Here is a 15,855-nt window from a genome sequence, read left to right as displayed (position 1 = left end):
TCGAGATTGCATGCTTTTGCTGTGCTCTTGCCACTGTTTTCATATATATATATATATATATATATATATATATATACATACAGTAAAAGCATGTTAATTTGGATTTATACAGTAAAAGCATGTTAATTTGGATTTCACAGGACCGCAGGAAATGTCTGAATTAATCGAATGCTGAATTATTGAAAGTATCAGGAAAACAATAAGCAAATGTCTTACATCAATACACTTTCATTTTCTTGATGAATATGTAAATCCTGTACTTTTTTTGCATGAGAGCACTATAAAAGCCGCAAATTTCATTATCCTGCGACTTCATTCTTAATGCGACCACAGTGCCAGAAAGCCGTGCTTAATTAGCCCGAAACATGCTCTGCACTCCTCCCTCATTCCATACTGCCACCACCCCCACTACCACATGCACGTGACTATAGTTCTTTCGCAGGTAACATGGCCGGCAACTGACAGTTCGTCCATCGCAATGTAAACGAGTTGTATGCCAGCATGCCATCGCAATGTAAACGAGTTGTAAACGAGTTGTATGCCAGCATGCCTACCGGGCCTGAAAGCTCTTCATCTTCAACAGCTTTTGCCATGTTTGAGTTTTGTGACATTGCGCGCGCATTGCATGAAGTTAAAATGAAGCTGCTGAGTGCTGGATCCACATGTGGGCAGTACTGCCGCACAATTCGTGGCCGATCCCCCGTAGCTGGTTGAGCCATTCCTCTAGGAACCAACCAACCAACAAAACCGTGCCCACTAACTGATGAAGATAGCGATGTGAGCAGCGCCGCCTCGTTTCGGTTCTCTGCGAATGCCCTTTTCGCTTTTTTGCGTTGCACATTTGCAGTGCTTCGTGCTCTGCGTGCTCCACGGATCATCAGAATTAACCGGGTTGCTGCCAAGTGTGACCGAATTAATGAGAGTTTCATGCCATTAAACAATGCATATGCTGGCCGGGACCAGGGAACATGTCCGAATTACCTGATTTTGCGAATTGAACGAGCTTTTACTTTATAGGTGTTATTCCAGTTACAAAAAACCATTAACACTCATATAACCTCCTTAATTCAGTATACAGTTGTCTCTTGAATAGGTTGCTGTGTTCACTTTGCTATATATAACTGCAAAAAAAAAAATTCTGTACATTCTAGCATACTAGGACTGTTGGACTGTTGTATGTACAAAATATTGTTGGATGTTGATGTTCATGAATCATTTGTGTTCTCAATTCTTATTCTACTTACAGCAGCCTAATGCATCAGGTGGCAGTAGCAGCGACAATGATCCAGCTGCATCTCGGCCCTTGGGATTGTCATCATCAACTGGCCGTTTTGGTGAGGGAATCGTGAATGCTGCTAGAGCAGCTGCTGCCGCAGCAGCCGTTGTTGCTGCGCGTGTCACAGCTGGATCAGTGTTTGGCTCCTCTGCAGCTACGGCTACAGAGAGTCCAGCAGTGACCTCTGCTGCAACTACCAGTAAGTTGTATTTGAACAAAGGGCTCTTTTCCCCCTGGCATCGAGTATCAGAGTGGTGGGAGGGCACTGGTATTTTTTGCAGCATTTACAAAGCTCAATGTTTGAAAAAATGTGCTTTTTCTGAACGAAACACTGCCAAGCATCGCTCTTAAGGTGCTGCAACCTTCAACAAGCTTCAAGTGAAAATTCTTATTGTTCTCCTACTCTTCCACAAGAACTAGATATTTTGCTTCACTTTATAAGTTTCCGACGAGGTAGTTGGTAAGTATTCCCACTTGTGTGCTTTACAACCTGCAAATCATCATGGCTAGATACGCGCCCCACTGGGTCTCCTGTAGACGAGCAGTTAGTTTACAGGTGATGCTCCAAATCGACGATGCTGCCCTATGTGCATATCTTTTTGTGAGACACAGGAGAACTGATGGAATCACCTCTATTAATTCAACACTTATTGCAAGTTGGTCACCTGCTTTGTTTTTCTGACAGGTATGCATCGCTGCATGCGTTTGCTTTTTGGCGCTTACATTCCCTGCCTCACTTTTCCCGTGGCCATAGGACTTGGGATCGTATTCTCTAATGATCCACTTTGTTTTCGTTTTTAAATGCGAAGCATTTCTTAGCGAACTTCTGCGACTTTGAGCGTATCTATCTATCTAGCCGCCTACGACTTTGTGCTTTCCTGGTCACTTGGTTAATCGAATGTACACCAAAATTGGTATGGCGTAACATGACTGTATGACGAACATAAATGACAAGTCATAACATGAAAATCATGACATGCATGTCATGTACAGCATGATTTACATGCCACGCTCATGGTGTGCTGGCGGCCGTTTCGCTAGCTTGATATACACCAAAATTGGGTATCTTGCGACGTGACTGTGTGACGAACATAAATGACACGTGTTAACATGAAAATCATGACGCGCATGTCATGTACAGCATGACTTACGTGCCACGCTCATGGTGTGCTGGCAGCCGTTTCGCTAGCTTGATCTACCCTGAAGTTGCTATAGCGCGACGTTACTGTGTGACGAACATAAATAATAGGAGTTAATATGAAAACCATGACACGCATTTTCTTCAATGACATACAAGACGATGTATGCAGCTCTTTGCTGGCTGCTTTGCATTACATCGATTCCCATAATGCGTGGGATCTGCCGGCTTTTTTTTTCTGTTCCTTGCCATTGATTCAAATGTGGCTCAGGGACCACTGTTATTGCTGGATTGGCACTCTCGGTGTGAACACGTTATAGAAGTGGATGAACGTTATGTGGAGCATTTATAAAAAATACTGTAATAATTTCTGGGGTTTTATGTGGCAAACCACGATATAGTTATAATGCATGCGTAGTGGGGGACACCAGATTAATTTTGACCACGTGGGGTGTAGCTAAATCTAAGTACACGGTCCACTGACTTGTCAAGCGCTGCTATGTACACAATCTAGACGTGTCGCATAAACCAATGCAGCTCACTGTTGTCGCTTTTGTGCATGTGCACACATGCAATGTCACAAATTAAGAAATGTGGCCACCATGAGCAAAGATACCCAATTCAGGTTGTCGCCCCGCTATCACGCAATGTTAAGCAGAAGCTCATTTGTTATTGTTGCTTGTGACAGGTTTTTAAATTGCACATTCACCTGACTGAGTGGAGAGCGAGCGGCTTGGTTCGGTGAACAGAGAAGTCAATGTTGTGTCACTCTGGGTAATACGCAACATTCTGATGGCAAGTCGCGGCAGCAGAATGGATGTGATCGCTTTACTTGCACAGACACAGTGTGTGTGCTGCATTTCCTTTTAGCTTTATGTATGCCATACTGCTGTTGTAAAGGGGACTTCGTCGGCATGGCATTAAACGGAAAATGTGTTCGCAGGCTCAAAGATCCAACAAAATAAATTTTTCTTCATTAGTTCTCTTTGTACCATTCTTATATAGGCCGGTATAACAAGCTTTTAAACTTCAAAAATGATAAATCGAGGATATTATGTTGATTTAACCTTGGAGTGGGGCTTCGCAGCAGAGCGGACTTCCCCTGGAAAGGTGTATTCATGGTATAGCACCCCTCCACTGCAGTGAAACCACCTTTACAGGGGGTTTTATGCGGTTTATATATGTCTATTCGTTCATTTCGAATACTTAGAAATTTAGAATAATTCAAATTTGTTTTGAAGCAGATTTGAATACTGTAATATTCGTTCGAATATTCGAACTGCTCGAATATTCGCACAAGCCTAGACACAAGTAGTAGCTGCTCACAACGCATACCGCATTTCTCCATGCTCGTTTGCTTCCTTGCGGGATTATTTGCAAATGGTGATCACTTGGGAAGGAGTTCTTTCAATTTTGCGTGTGTCAGAAGAAGCAGCTGAAGAATGCCATCTTGTTTTGCGCGTGCTTGCACGAATGGCTACAAAAAGGACACCAGTCATCACTTCTTCGAAGCCCCACGGGATCCTGCAAGAAATATCTTGGAATCCTGAATGTTGATCCCAAAACACTCAAGAAGCTGGGAACCGACTTCACTCGGTCTCCTAACTGAGCTAAGGGAGTCAGGCTGCCTTCATCAGCCGTCGTTCGGTTTGTACACCATTTTCAAGAAAGTGGAAACCATAATTTGCGAGACACTTGACAGCCGTCCTGTGATTAGTGACTTGTTTAGGGTGAGATTAGAGCAACTAGAGGAAGCTTCTTTGCCTGGTGTTGGCTGTTGTTGGCTGTGTGGCTCATTTTCAGCAGATCATAGATAAGGTAATTAATTTTTATGTCATCATGAGGGTGCATTTGTATTTTCAAGACAGAAGAACACTGAAATGTTGATTTCTTAACAAGTGCAGTCAGCGAGAAAGAAGGCAACACTGCTGTGAGCCATAAGCGTTTCTTGCACCACTGGGCAATGCGCAATAAAGAATGTCAATTAAGTAGGGCACGTCCTACTATATCCTGCCATCTTCTTTGGTTGCCTTCCCATACAGTGTGAAAAAATTGGAACATTTGGGGAGCAATCCTGCCACGCAACAATTGTCCTATGGCTTGCTTGGATTTCCTTTTTTTAGAAAACTAGCCGTTTGCCACTGTCTTATGAAGAATGCTATGTCTCTATGATAGCCGCAGGTCGTTCACGACAGGGATACACCGGGCACGCAATGATAACCCAAGGAAATAGGCGACTACCATTGTTGTCTAGCAGAAAGACCCTACATACGTTTTTTCTTTTGAGTGCAGAATTCTTGGGAGTGCAGATAAGTTCGTCAGGATTTCCATCAATACAGCTAAGTTGCAGAATAACACTCGTGTTATGAGAGCTTAGTACTAAAACAAGCCTACATTTAACTGCATAATTGCTAGGCTTCTGCGTGTCAAAACCACGATATGACTATGAGGCACACCGTAGTGGAGGGCTCCAGAAATGACCACCTAGGGTTCTTTAACGTCCATCCAAATCTATGTACATGGGCCTGTAGCATTTTCATCGTCGTGGAAAATGAGACCGCTGCGGTCGGAACCCATGACCTTCGGGTCAGCAGCCGAGCACCGTAGCCACCTTACCACCAGTGCAGCTTAACACACAGGTTGGCGGCATGTGAATGTTCGTTTGAGCATACAGCCAGAGTTGTGAAACTGTCCGCTGTGGTGGCATAGCGATTACGGTGCTCGGCTGCTGACCTGAAGGTTGCGGGTTCGATCCTGGCCGCGGCGGTCGCGTTTCGTTGGAGGCGAAAGGGTAGAGGCCCATGTACTTAGATTTAGGTGCACGTTAAAGAACACCACATGGCCGAAATTTCCGGAGCCCTCCACTACGGCACCTCGCATAATCATATCGTGGTTTTGGGACGTAAAACCCCAGATATTATTATTATTGTCGTACGACGATTTATTGTGCGACGGCGACGTCTTAAACAGTCGAGGAATAGCACCGGCAGAAGCCGAAGGTAGATCGCGTGCACAGCAACAACAGACGCGGAAGCTCTTCTTTCTCTTCCTCACTACAATGGCCCCGGGACTGAAAAGGAGCCATCCTGGCGACTACGGCGCAGGTAGGATCAAAGGGTCGTAATATGGCTTGAGTCGGCTGACATGCACCGTGTCACGACCGCGATGTCTGAGGTCGTGGGATGGCGTCACAGGTTCAACGACGTAGTTAACAGAGGATGTGCGGTCGATTATGCGGTAAGGGCCATCATAACGAGGAAGAAACTTCGTTGAAAGTCCAGGACTGTGAGGTGGGACCGACAACCAAACGAGTGAACCGGTCGCAAAATCTTGTGTAGACAATTCGTTGTCATGCCGCAGCTTTTCGCGACCTTGAGCGGCGGTCGTAAGTGTACGCGCAAGCTGCCTACAGTCCTCTGCGTATTTGGCCGCTTCAGACACCGTTGTGCACTCGGAAGTGTCGGGTCGGTACGGAAGCAATGTATCCAATGTGCAGGAGGGCTCTCGTCCATATAGTAGAAAGAACGGCGAAAAGCCAGTGGTAGTTTGTGTGGCAGTGTTATACGCGTATGTTACGAACGGCAAAACAGTGTCCCAGTTGCTATGATCCGAGGCGACGTACATAGTCAACATGTCGCCGAGAGTACGGTTGAACCTCTCCGTCAAGCCGTTCGTTTGCGGATGGTAGGCTGTAGACTTGTGGTGGACGATGTTGCATGCAGCGAGAAGGGCTTGTATTACTTCGGAAAGGAACACGCGCCCTCTGTCACTGAGCAGTTCACGTGGCGCTCCATGTCGAAGAACGAAGTTCCGCAAAATGAAGAATGCGACTTCGCGCGAAGTAGCGGCTGGAAGTGCTGCGGTCTCGGCGTAGCGCGTGAGGTGATCGACTCCTACAATTATCCATCGGTTACCCGAGGAGCTGCAGGGAAGAGGACCATATAGGTCTATGCCGACGCGATCAAAGGGACGAGCCGGACAGGGCAGCGGTTGTAACTCGCCAGTAGGCCGCTGGTGACTTTTCGTCGTTGACATGCTGTACAAGCTCGAACGTACTGGCGGACGAAGCGATACATTCCGGCCCAGTAGAAACGTTGTCGTAGCCGAGTATACGTCTTCAGCTCACCGGCGTGCCCGTTATGAGGGCAGCATGAAATATTCGCATATTTCAGAACGCATGTGCCGGGGAATCACGAGTAGCCACTTGCGACCGTCGGTTAAATAGTTTCGCCGATAAAGGATGCGGTCATGCAGAGCAAAGTGAGCGGCTTGGCGACGAAGTGTTCGAGAAGAGGGTGTAGTGTTTGGGTCGTCGAGGAAGTTTATTATAGCTGAAAGGGATGGATCCTTTCGCTGCTCGACGGGCATGTTAGCGACGTTGATGGGGGACACGGATGCAAAAGACATCGATGCGGAGGCCACGTCGACAGGTATCGGCGATCGGGAAAGCGCATCGGCGTCAGAGTGCTTCCTTCCCGATCGGTAGACAACGCGGATGTCGTGTTCTTGTAAGTGAAGCGCCCAACGCCCGAGCCGTCCTGATGGATCTTTTAACGAGGACAGCCAGCAAAGGGCGTGGTGGTCGGTAACAACGTCGAAAGGGCGACCGTAGAGGTATGGACGAAATTTGACGAGAGCCCAAATGATGGCTAAACATTCCTTTTCTGTGACGGAGTAGTTTCTTTCCGCCTTCGTTAAAGTGCGACTGGCATACGCCACAACGTACTCGTCGTAGCCGTCTTTCCGTTGCGCTAGGACTGCACCAAGTCCGATGCCGCTGGCGTCCGTGTGTATTTCTGTAGGGGCTGTGGGATCGTAATGACGAAGGATCGGTGGAGAAATTAGTAGGCGACGTAGTTGCTCGAAGGCTTCGTCACACGAGGTTGACCACGCGGAGATGCCGTTGCTTGCGGTAAGCAAATTGGTCAGTGGCGCGATGATGCTTGCAAAATTGCGCACAAAACGCCGAAAATAAGAGCAGAGCCCTATGAAGCTGCGGAGTGCCTTAAGAGTAGTGGGCTTGGGGAACTCTGCGACCGCACGAAGCTTGGCGGGATCAGGAAGAACACCATCCTTTGATACAACGTGCCCTAATATTGTTAACTGACGGGCAGCAAAACGGCACTTTTTGATGTTCAGTTGGAGGCCTGCAGAGGAGAGGCAGGTAAGTATCTCACCCAAGCGAATGAGGTGCGTTGGAAAATCGGCCGAAAACACGACGATGTCATCAAGATAACAGAGGCATGTTTTCCACTTGTAGTTGCGAAGGATTGTATCCATCATACGCTCGAAGGTTGCGGGCGCGTTGCACAGGCCGAAAGGCATGACGGTAAATTCGTACAAACCGTCAGGTGTGACGAAAGCTGTCTTTTCGCAGTCATTTTCAGCCATGGGCACTTGCCAATAGCCCGAGCGAAGATCCAGAGACGAGAAGTACTCTGCGCCGTATTATTATTATTATTATTATTATTATTATTATTATTATTATTATTATTATTATTATTATTATTATTAGAGTTGTGAAATTGCCACATTATTACAGGTCAAATTTAATTGTATTTAGGTGTTTGTGAAAATCAAGGTTTGTGAAAATTTTTGCTTTTTGAAGCAGTTCAGGAAACTCAAGAAGCTTAATAGTGAATCTCGGCTGTTATGGCTAGTGAAAGCTGTGACGACAATAGGGCTCATCGGTGCTGCAGCAGAAAATGCAGAAAGCATGAAGTAGCTACGCTAGTTCTTGTTAAGGCCGTCGGATCCACTTCGGAGAGCAAACGTCTATGGGGAGCTGTGGAACTCAGTTGATTCTACTAACGTTGGTTCTGAGGGTGGCATGCGGCCTACCTGCCGAATCAAGGAGAAACTGCCATGTGCCGCAGCCAGCGCTGACTGATACAAAATTATGGATAGTGAATACGCAGTTCTAAAGGCATGTGACGAAAATGAAACTATTGTTTGTCACAACAAAGCCGCTTTGGACGAAACTGCAGTCGCTGTCAACGCAGCACTTTTACGTGCAAAATGGTTTGTTGTCCCTGTATGTGCTCCCGCAGAAACCCTCTGGTTGCTTTCATTATTTAATGTTTATGTGACAGATGGCTTTGATCGTCTCCTGGCAAATTTCTTGCTCTGCCTGCTCGTGCAATCATTGCAGTGGTTCTCCCTGTCTTTGAATATTGGTAGCCTATCATAGCTTGATGTGACCCTCTACCTCGTCCGCATTGCCTGAACATGAGAGGCTCCGTGTCCAAGCCACTGTCGCGGTCTTTCCACATGCACAGGCATTTGTTAACGGCAAACACAATGCCGTGATAGCTTTTGGGTGTTGCTACATTCTAATTTTAGATTTCTGAGAACCTAAAAAGGCCTTACTCAATTTTGCGAATTTACAGACAGACAGGCAGGCAGGCAGGTGAGGTGAGGCAAGGCTTGGCATTCCTAGGTCATGCACGCATGGCATTTGAGATCAGCATCACATGCTTGTCAAAGACACCCCCACTGGCATTGTGATTCGGACACCCCCTAGCACCACTCGATGTTATATTCGTGAACTGTCCAAATCATAGAGAAACTCAATAGTCCGAATTAACCTAAACGACTAATTATGTCTTAATTAATGAGGGTTTCGGGCCATAGGCTTATGTACTTGTTTGGCGGGACAAGATGGCGCATCTGAATTAATCAAATTTCCAACTTCAGGTTGCAAAATTAATGTGGTTTCACCGTATTTGCATTTTTTGGGGTTGGATTACCAAGTGCGATTGTATTGTGCTGCCAGAAATAATACTAAATGTACACAATAAACTTGCAGGTCAGCATCAGTCGCCCATCCAGTCAGCAGTTTCTGATGGTGGAGCAGCTCCTGTACAGCCAACTGCACCAACTACTACTGCAGCTTCTGGTACTACACAGCAGGGCAGTGGACAGCCTAACACCAGTACAAGGCCACTGAGAGAATATGGGTGAGCAGTGTTTTACATGCTACGTGTTGCTCGACAGACCTTAGTTGTTAATTTTACTGCTCTTACATTATAAAGGGGAAGCATAAAGGAGGCCGCCAGCTCAACAAAACCACAAATAATAAAATAAAAGCTTTACAAATTGCTTAGCCCTATAAAACGGCAGGAAGTAGAAGATGGAAGCTGCGATGAAAAAATCCGTAAAACAGGGGGTGGGTGCTCGAGCCAACGTTTCGACAAGTGGACTTGTCTTCTTCAAGGCTAGAACTGATTTCCTTAGCTATCGTGTGTATATGCTTCGTGCCCTCTGCAAAAGAGCGGAGAAGGGGTGGGGAGGGGGGGGGGGGGGGGGGGGGGGGGGGGGGGGAGAGGCCACCACGACGACTGGGTGACTCGCTCAGTCCCCCCCCCCTGGTGACTCGCATGGCCCCCCCCCCCTCCCCCCCGCTCTTTGGACAGGGCACAAAGCATATACACACGATAGCTAAGGAAATCAGTTCCAGCCTTGAAGAAGACAAGTCCACTTGTCGAAACGTTGGCTCGAGCACCCACCCCCTGTTTTACGGATTTTTTAGCCCTATAAAATAATACAACTGATTTTAGTACTACTATGCCTATATCCTCCAGAATTACAGCAATTAATAGGGGTGGGATCAGCTATGGTAAGGGGGGAAAAAATAACATGTGAAAGTAGTTTTATTGACCATATACTGTGAAAGCCTGTTAATTCAGATTTCACGGGACCGGAAAAAAATGTCTAGATTAACCGAATGTCAAATTATCAAGAGTATCATGAAAAAAATTAACGAATGTCTGTTACATCAATAGACTTAATTTCTGCATGAATATGCAAATTCTGTTCTTGTTTTGTATAAGGGCAGCTGTAAAAGCCTGAATGTTCGCCATCCTGCAACTTCGTTCACAATGCGGCCACGGTGCAAGACCCCCGTGTCTTAATTAGCCCGAAACGTGCTCTGCACCCCTCCTTACAACATACCGCCACCACAAACACCATACAGTTTCCTATAATATTTACTACAGGGAACTTTGGCGCTAGTGTCTGTGGGAGCTGCAACGCATGGCACTTTAGCCAGCATGGGAATGATGGGTAGTACACGGATTTGTCTAAGTCTTGTCCTTTCGGCTCCATTTGGCTCCGTGTGGCCTGCATTTGCTTTGTCGCAAGACGAAGATCAGCAAACGTTGAGCAGTTCCACTTCACCACCTTGACCTTTTAGCCTCACCAATTAAAATTGGGTCATGAAGTTCACAACGATCCATTCTTTTATCCGAAAGAAAACCAAAACACAACAATAAACAAAGCCACAAGTGCGTTCAAAGCCTGCAAGCACGAAGACTAGGCAAATTCGTGTGCTATAGTTAATATTGGGAGACTCTATGACGAACACCACCACATGCACATGATCATTTTCTCGCCATTAAAATGGCTGGCAACTGAACATTGAGCCATCACGATGTAGCAAGCGAGTTTTATGCCATCATTAGGACCACTCCTGAAACCTCTTCATCTTCAACATTTTCCGCTACATTTGGATTTTGTGACATTGCGTGCACATTGTATCAAGTAAAAACGAGCCCACTGGATGAAACCATGGTCACTATAGGCCTCCCAAGCTCGGCTAGGGGGCGCTGCGTCACACGCGTTTCATCGCCTTTCTTGCAAAAACTGGTCGCTCCTCTCCCCACGCCTGCCTTTTGACAGCGCTGTCTCAGCACGTTCACGCACCCTGCACGCGCTGCTTTCTGCTCGCCGTGCACGTGCAACTTCACGTGTCGCTTGCTCTGAAAGTTTAGAAAGATCCCAGAGATGGAAAAGACGTTTTCGCGGTGGGAATCTTACCAGAGGAGGGCGATTGATCGACTGCGCGAGTTCTGTAATTATGTTACCTGTAAAACACACATTCGTTGCGGCACTCGTGTCTACTTGGAGCTGTCAGCAAACATCCACCACGCTTTCGCGTGCGTTTTCTATTGATAACTTTTCAATTGCTTGGATGCCAAGTTTGTCGTGCGGATTTAAATTTATTATAAGCTCAGTGTGAAGAGCATAAATTTACATCTGCCCTGTTCAGTCACTGCCTGCATCGCAATCCGCAGTGTTTAGTTTCGTGTGATTTTCGCTTTTGCCGAAGTTTGCATCGAATGATAACAACGTCGGCTCGCAAGTTTAATGTCACCTTGGTTTTTTTTAGAGCTGCCTTTGACAGCATAATGATACGCTCAAAAATATATATATATTTCATGCCCACCTCGACCATGCATGTTTCTTGCAGAGGCGTGTTTCATTTCGAATAATATCAACGCCTGATCACGCACCATGTTCGCTTGTTCGAATGTCGCTTTGCTTGTTTCGATAGCTCGCTTGGCCAGCATCATACTATACAATACCCTCTGGGATCGCGCATGTTTATGATTATGCCGAGATTTGTGCCCGACGATAAGCGCATCTGAATTCGCGAAGCCATCGAAAATTTAATTGCCGCCTTGGTTCTTTTTTCAGCTCGTTTCCAAAGCGGCAGCTGTATATTGCCCGCGGCTCACGCGCATGCAAGGTTATACATGTATATTACGCGCCGAACGCATGACATTATTACGAGGCACGCCTGGTGGGGGACTTCGGATTAATTTCGGCCACCTGGGGTTCCTCAAAGTGTACGTAAATCTAAGTACGCCGGTGTTACTGCATTTCACTCCCATCGAAATGCGGCTGCCGTATGTGTGAATCGAACCCATGACCACTATCTTAGCAGCGCAACACTTCAACCTGCTAAGCAATCACGGCGTGTCGCATGCAAGGCCAATATAAATGCTCAGTGCAAACATGCAGCTTAATTCTGTTTACAGGGAGCCGCGACGGGAAATGTATTGCAATCAGCTGAATTAAACACTTAGTACTCACGGTACGTTATTTAAACTGTGGTGTATTAAGCCCACATGCTCACGCTGCTGTCACATTACAAATGGTTGACTCTTAAAGCCAGCGCGCAATCTCAAAACTTACAGCGGCTGTCTACTTGTTGGAGCTTCGGTTCACAAACGCACTTTCCTTTCAAATGAGCACGATCATCGCGTTTCTCCCCGTTAATAGTTCGTAATACTGTGTACGACAAAAATTGCGTCAAGGTGACAAGACCGCGAAAGCATCGCGGCGAACTGCCATAATCCACTCTTGACGCCTCTGCTCCTCGCACTGCTTGCATTGAAAACGGTAGAACTTGACGGGCAGTTTTCGGCTCTTCGTCATTTTTAAACTTTTGTGACAGTTCACAATGTGGCAGGATTGCGCGCCTGCTTTCGAGTGCGACGAAGGAACGGCACCCATAGCGTGAAAAATGTGAGATAAAAGCCCCGGGGAGCACATTCTCCGCTCGTGCAGTGGGAAAACCAAGCAAGAGCGACCCGTCCGAGCTCCCGGAGCTTTCCACTCTCTCCGCTGGGGCGGCGGACGGCGCTGCGCAAACTTGAGCGTTGGAGGCCTATAGGTGGCGTCCATGCAGCTCTGAAGGCACGTGTGTGGCCTATGTAAAACGAAACTACTCTACGGTGCAGTCACTGTGGAAGAAACCTGGCGGGGTAATGCACAATCAGGAAGCCAACCATGCTGCTCTGAAGGTACACGGCGAAAATGAAACTACTGCTTGTTGCTGCTGCTGTGGACAATACCGCTGCTTCTATTGACGTGATCATAGATAGGGCCCATGCAGTTCTCGTGTGCTGAGTAAAATTGAAAACGAAACCAGTTTGTCACATCCGCTGAAGCCTTGGTTGCAAACGACACTATTGTGGAAGGCAACCATGGCTTCCTGAAGGCCCGCACCAATGCTGGGTCACATGCGGTGGCAAACGCAAGTAGACGTAAAACCGTTCTGGCTTTCTTGTCGTTACGAAACCGTTCGCATGAATGATGATGACGATGTGGACTGCGCTGCCACATTTTGGTTGGCCACAAATGCCATTTTCGCTCATTTGCAGCACTTTGCGCTTGACACGCTCCAAGGACTGTCCGAATTAACCGGGTTGTGGCCAAATGTGTACAAATTAATGAGAGCTTGATGCCATTAAACAATGCATGTGCTTGCCAGGATCAGAGACTGCAGCTTCTATCGACGTGATCATAGTTAGGGCCCACGCAGTTCACATGTGCCGAGTAAAATTGAAAACGAAAAATTTTGCCACATCTGCTGAAGCCTTGGTCGCAAACGATACTATTTTGTGTCGTTTGCAACCAAAGCTTGTTTAATGGCATGAAACTTTCATTAACCCCTTAATTAAGTGCTTTATTTTTTTGAAAATTTCCCAACCAAAAGTGCCTATTTTTTTTATTGCTGATTTCGAATCTGATTGTACTAAAAAGCAGCTTGTCGATGTTGAAAAAATATTTGTACCACATACTTAGTCAAATCAAAACACGGAATAATGCAAGGGGGCCTGTTGCAGCTCCTGCACCAAAATCGAGTTTCCTTTCTCAATTTTTTCCCGTTTTCTCCTCGCTTCCGAGAGCAAACGAAGCACGTTTGAAGAAACTGCTGAATATATTCTATAAGGTCATCTGGCAATGACAAGTTGAACGTCTTGCCTGGAATGGAAAGCGAGGAGGCTTCACAGGAGGATTGTCCGCATCAAGCAGGATCCACTGGCGAGCACTCGCGATGTTCGCTTCCGAGCTGTTTTCATCACCACCGGAGGAGATGCTCAATTCACCGCCTTTGGTGTCTTCACTTCCGGACACAAGATAAACATCTGTATCCGAATGATCATCACTCGAAGAAGATGACGAAAATGAAAAGCCTGTTTTTCATGTTGACGAGCCAGTTATGCATGGGTGACCGCCACCGCAAGCCATCTTTTCATACAAAAACCGCGCTCTTTCCGCAGGAGAAAAATAAATTGCCAAGTAAATGCTGCCATCTGGTGGATTACACGCAGTCTAAGCTGTAGAAGAGTGCCTCTTGTCCTGAACGCTAGAGGGGAGTACCTATTCCGCTAGGACGAGCTCTGCTCGTCCAAAGCAGTTTGGGGATAGTTTGGGCAGGACGAGCTCTGCTCGTCCAAAGCAGTTAAAGGGGTCATGAAGCACCCCTTGGGCTTGTTGAAAAAACACATCCTGTGGAAAGCTGACACGGCTATGAACTGCTCAGCCAAATATTGCAGTCGTGCGCGCCACGTAAAGGCTACAAGCGGAACGCGAAGTTGCTGTTTTCTCAGGAGCCCTCTTTTCAAACAGAGGCTGGTTCTCACTCTCGGCGGTGGGCGGGCCGTCTGCCAGGTGACGTCGCGATCTGCATCGACGCGTCGCAAGACATAGCATCCTCATTGGCCGATAGCCGACGTAAATCGAGAGCGGCGTTCGGATCAGATGCGCTTCTTGCCACGGGGTGCCGCCACTTGCCCGTGCCGCACTCCTCAGTACACGGTAGCCGCACTCGCGCAAGCGAATCACAGCGGGAGAGCGATCGCGTTTCATGAAGCGCACTGATGTAACTTCTTTCCCCCGTGCCATCCCTCCCTATCTAGCTTCCAGTGCGCTCGTCGGCACGAGAAAAGAGAGAAAGCGCTGAGAGCGTGCGCCAAACCCCCGTAACTCCGCTAATTCTTGACGGATTCGAGAAATTTTTGCGGCAATCGATTCGGGAGGCAGTAAACTCCGATACTGAGGTCATTAGATCATTACTTGGAAAAGTGGTTCATGACCCCTTTAAGGGGTTAATTCTGTCACATTTGGCCGCAACCTGGATAAATCGAACAGTCTTTGGTGCGCGCCGAGCGCGCAGCGCCGCCAATCTGTGACGCAAAAGAGGTGACGAGGGGCCGCTGTCCGCATCGCTATCTTCATCGGTTAGTGACCACGGTTTTGTCCACATGCGGACCTGGCACTCAGCAGCTTCGTTTTGACTTGATGCAATGCGCGCGCAATGTCACAAAACTCAAACATGGCGGAAGCCGTTGAAGATGAAGAGCTTTCAGCTGCGGTAGGCATGCTGGCATAAAACTCCTTCGCCACATCGCGATGGACAAACTATCACTTGCCGGCCATTTTACCTGCGAAGGAACTATCGTCACGTGCGTATGGTGGTGGAGGTGGTGGCTGTACAAAATAAGAGGTGCAGAGCATGTTTTGGGCTAAGTAAGTGCGGGAGTTTGGCGCCGTGGTCGCATTGAGAACAAAGTCGCAGGATGATGAAAACTGCGACTTTTACCCTGCTCATATGGGGAAAAAAAAGTACAGGATTTACGTACCATATTTGCCTGTATATAAGATGCACTTTTTTTCCCATATTTTCGCTGGTGCATCTTGTACAATGGTGCGTCTTATATACGCAAAAAGTCATGCGATTCTGCGAAAGCTATATGTCGATATTTCATTCGCGAGCACAGTAAACTGAGTGCGAGAGTATTCGTAGAAAGATATCTAATCTCGTTATAACAATGAAGCGGGTGTGGTCTTAGATGTCAGCTAATTGCTG

The 15,855-nt window shown here is 47.1% G+C and overlaps 1 protein-coding gene across 2 annotated transcripts in view; it reads left to right on the top strand.

Moving 5' to 3' along the window:
• The window catches only part of LOC119402067 (large proline-rich protein BAG6), a 170,261-nt gene that overhangs the window by 38,076 nt on the left and 116,330 nt on the right, over window positions 1-15,855 (top strand). For both annotated transcript variants that reach the window (XM_037669174.2, XM_037669158.2), the window contains exons 9-10: window positions 1,247-1,475; window positions 9,223-9,373. In XM_037669174.2, coding sequence (XP_037525102.1) covers window positions 1,247-1,475; window positions 9,223-9,373 — 380 coding nt within the window. The remainder of the gene's footprint in view (window positions 1-1,246; window positions 1,476-9,222; window positions 9,374-15,855) is intronic.

Source organism: Rhipicephalus sanguineus, chromosome 1, assembly GCF_013339695.2.
Source record: "Rhipicephalus sanguineus isolate Rsan-2018 chromosome 1, BIME_Rsan_1.4, whole genome shotgun sequence".
Classification (NCBI taxonomy): Eukaryota; Metazoa; Arthropoda; class Arachnida; order Ixodida; family Ixodidae; genus Rhipicephalus; species Rhipicephalus sanguineus.
Note: the sequence above shows the minus strand (reverse complement) of the source record. Positions and strands in the feature narration are given on the sequence as shown.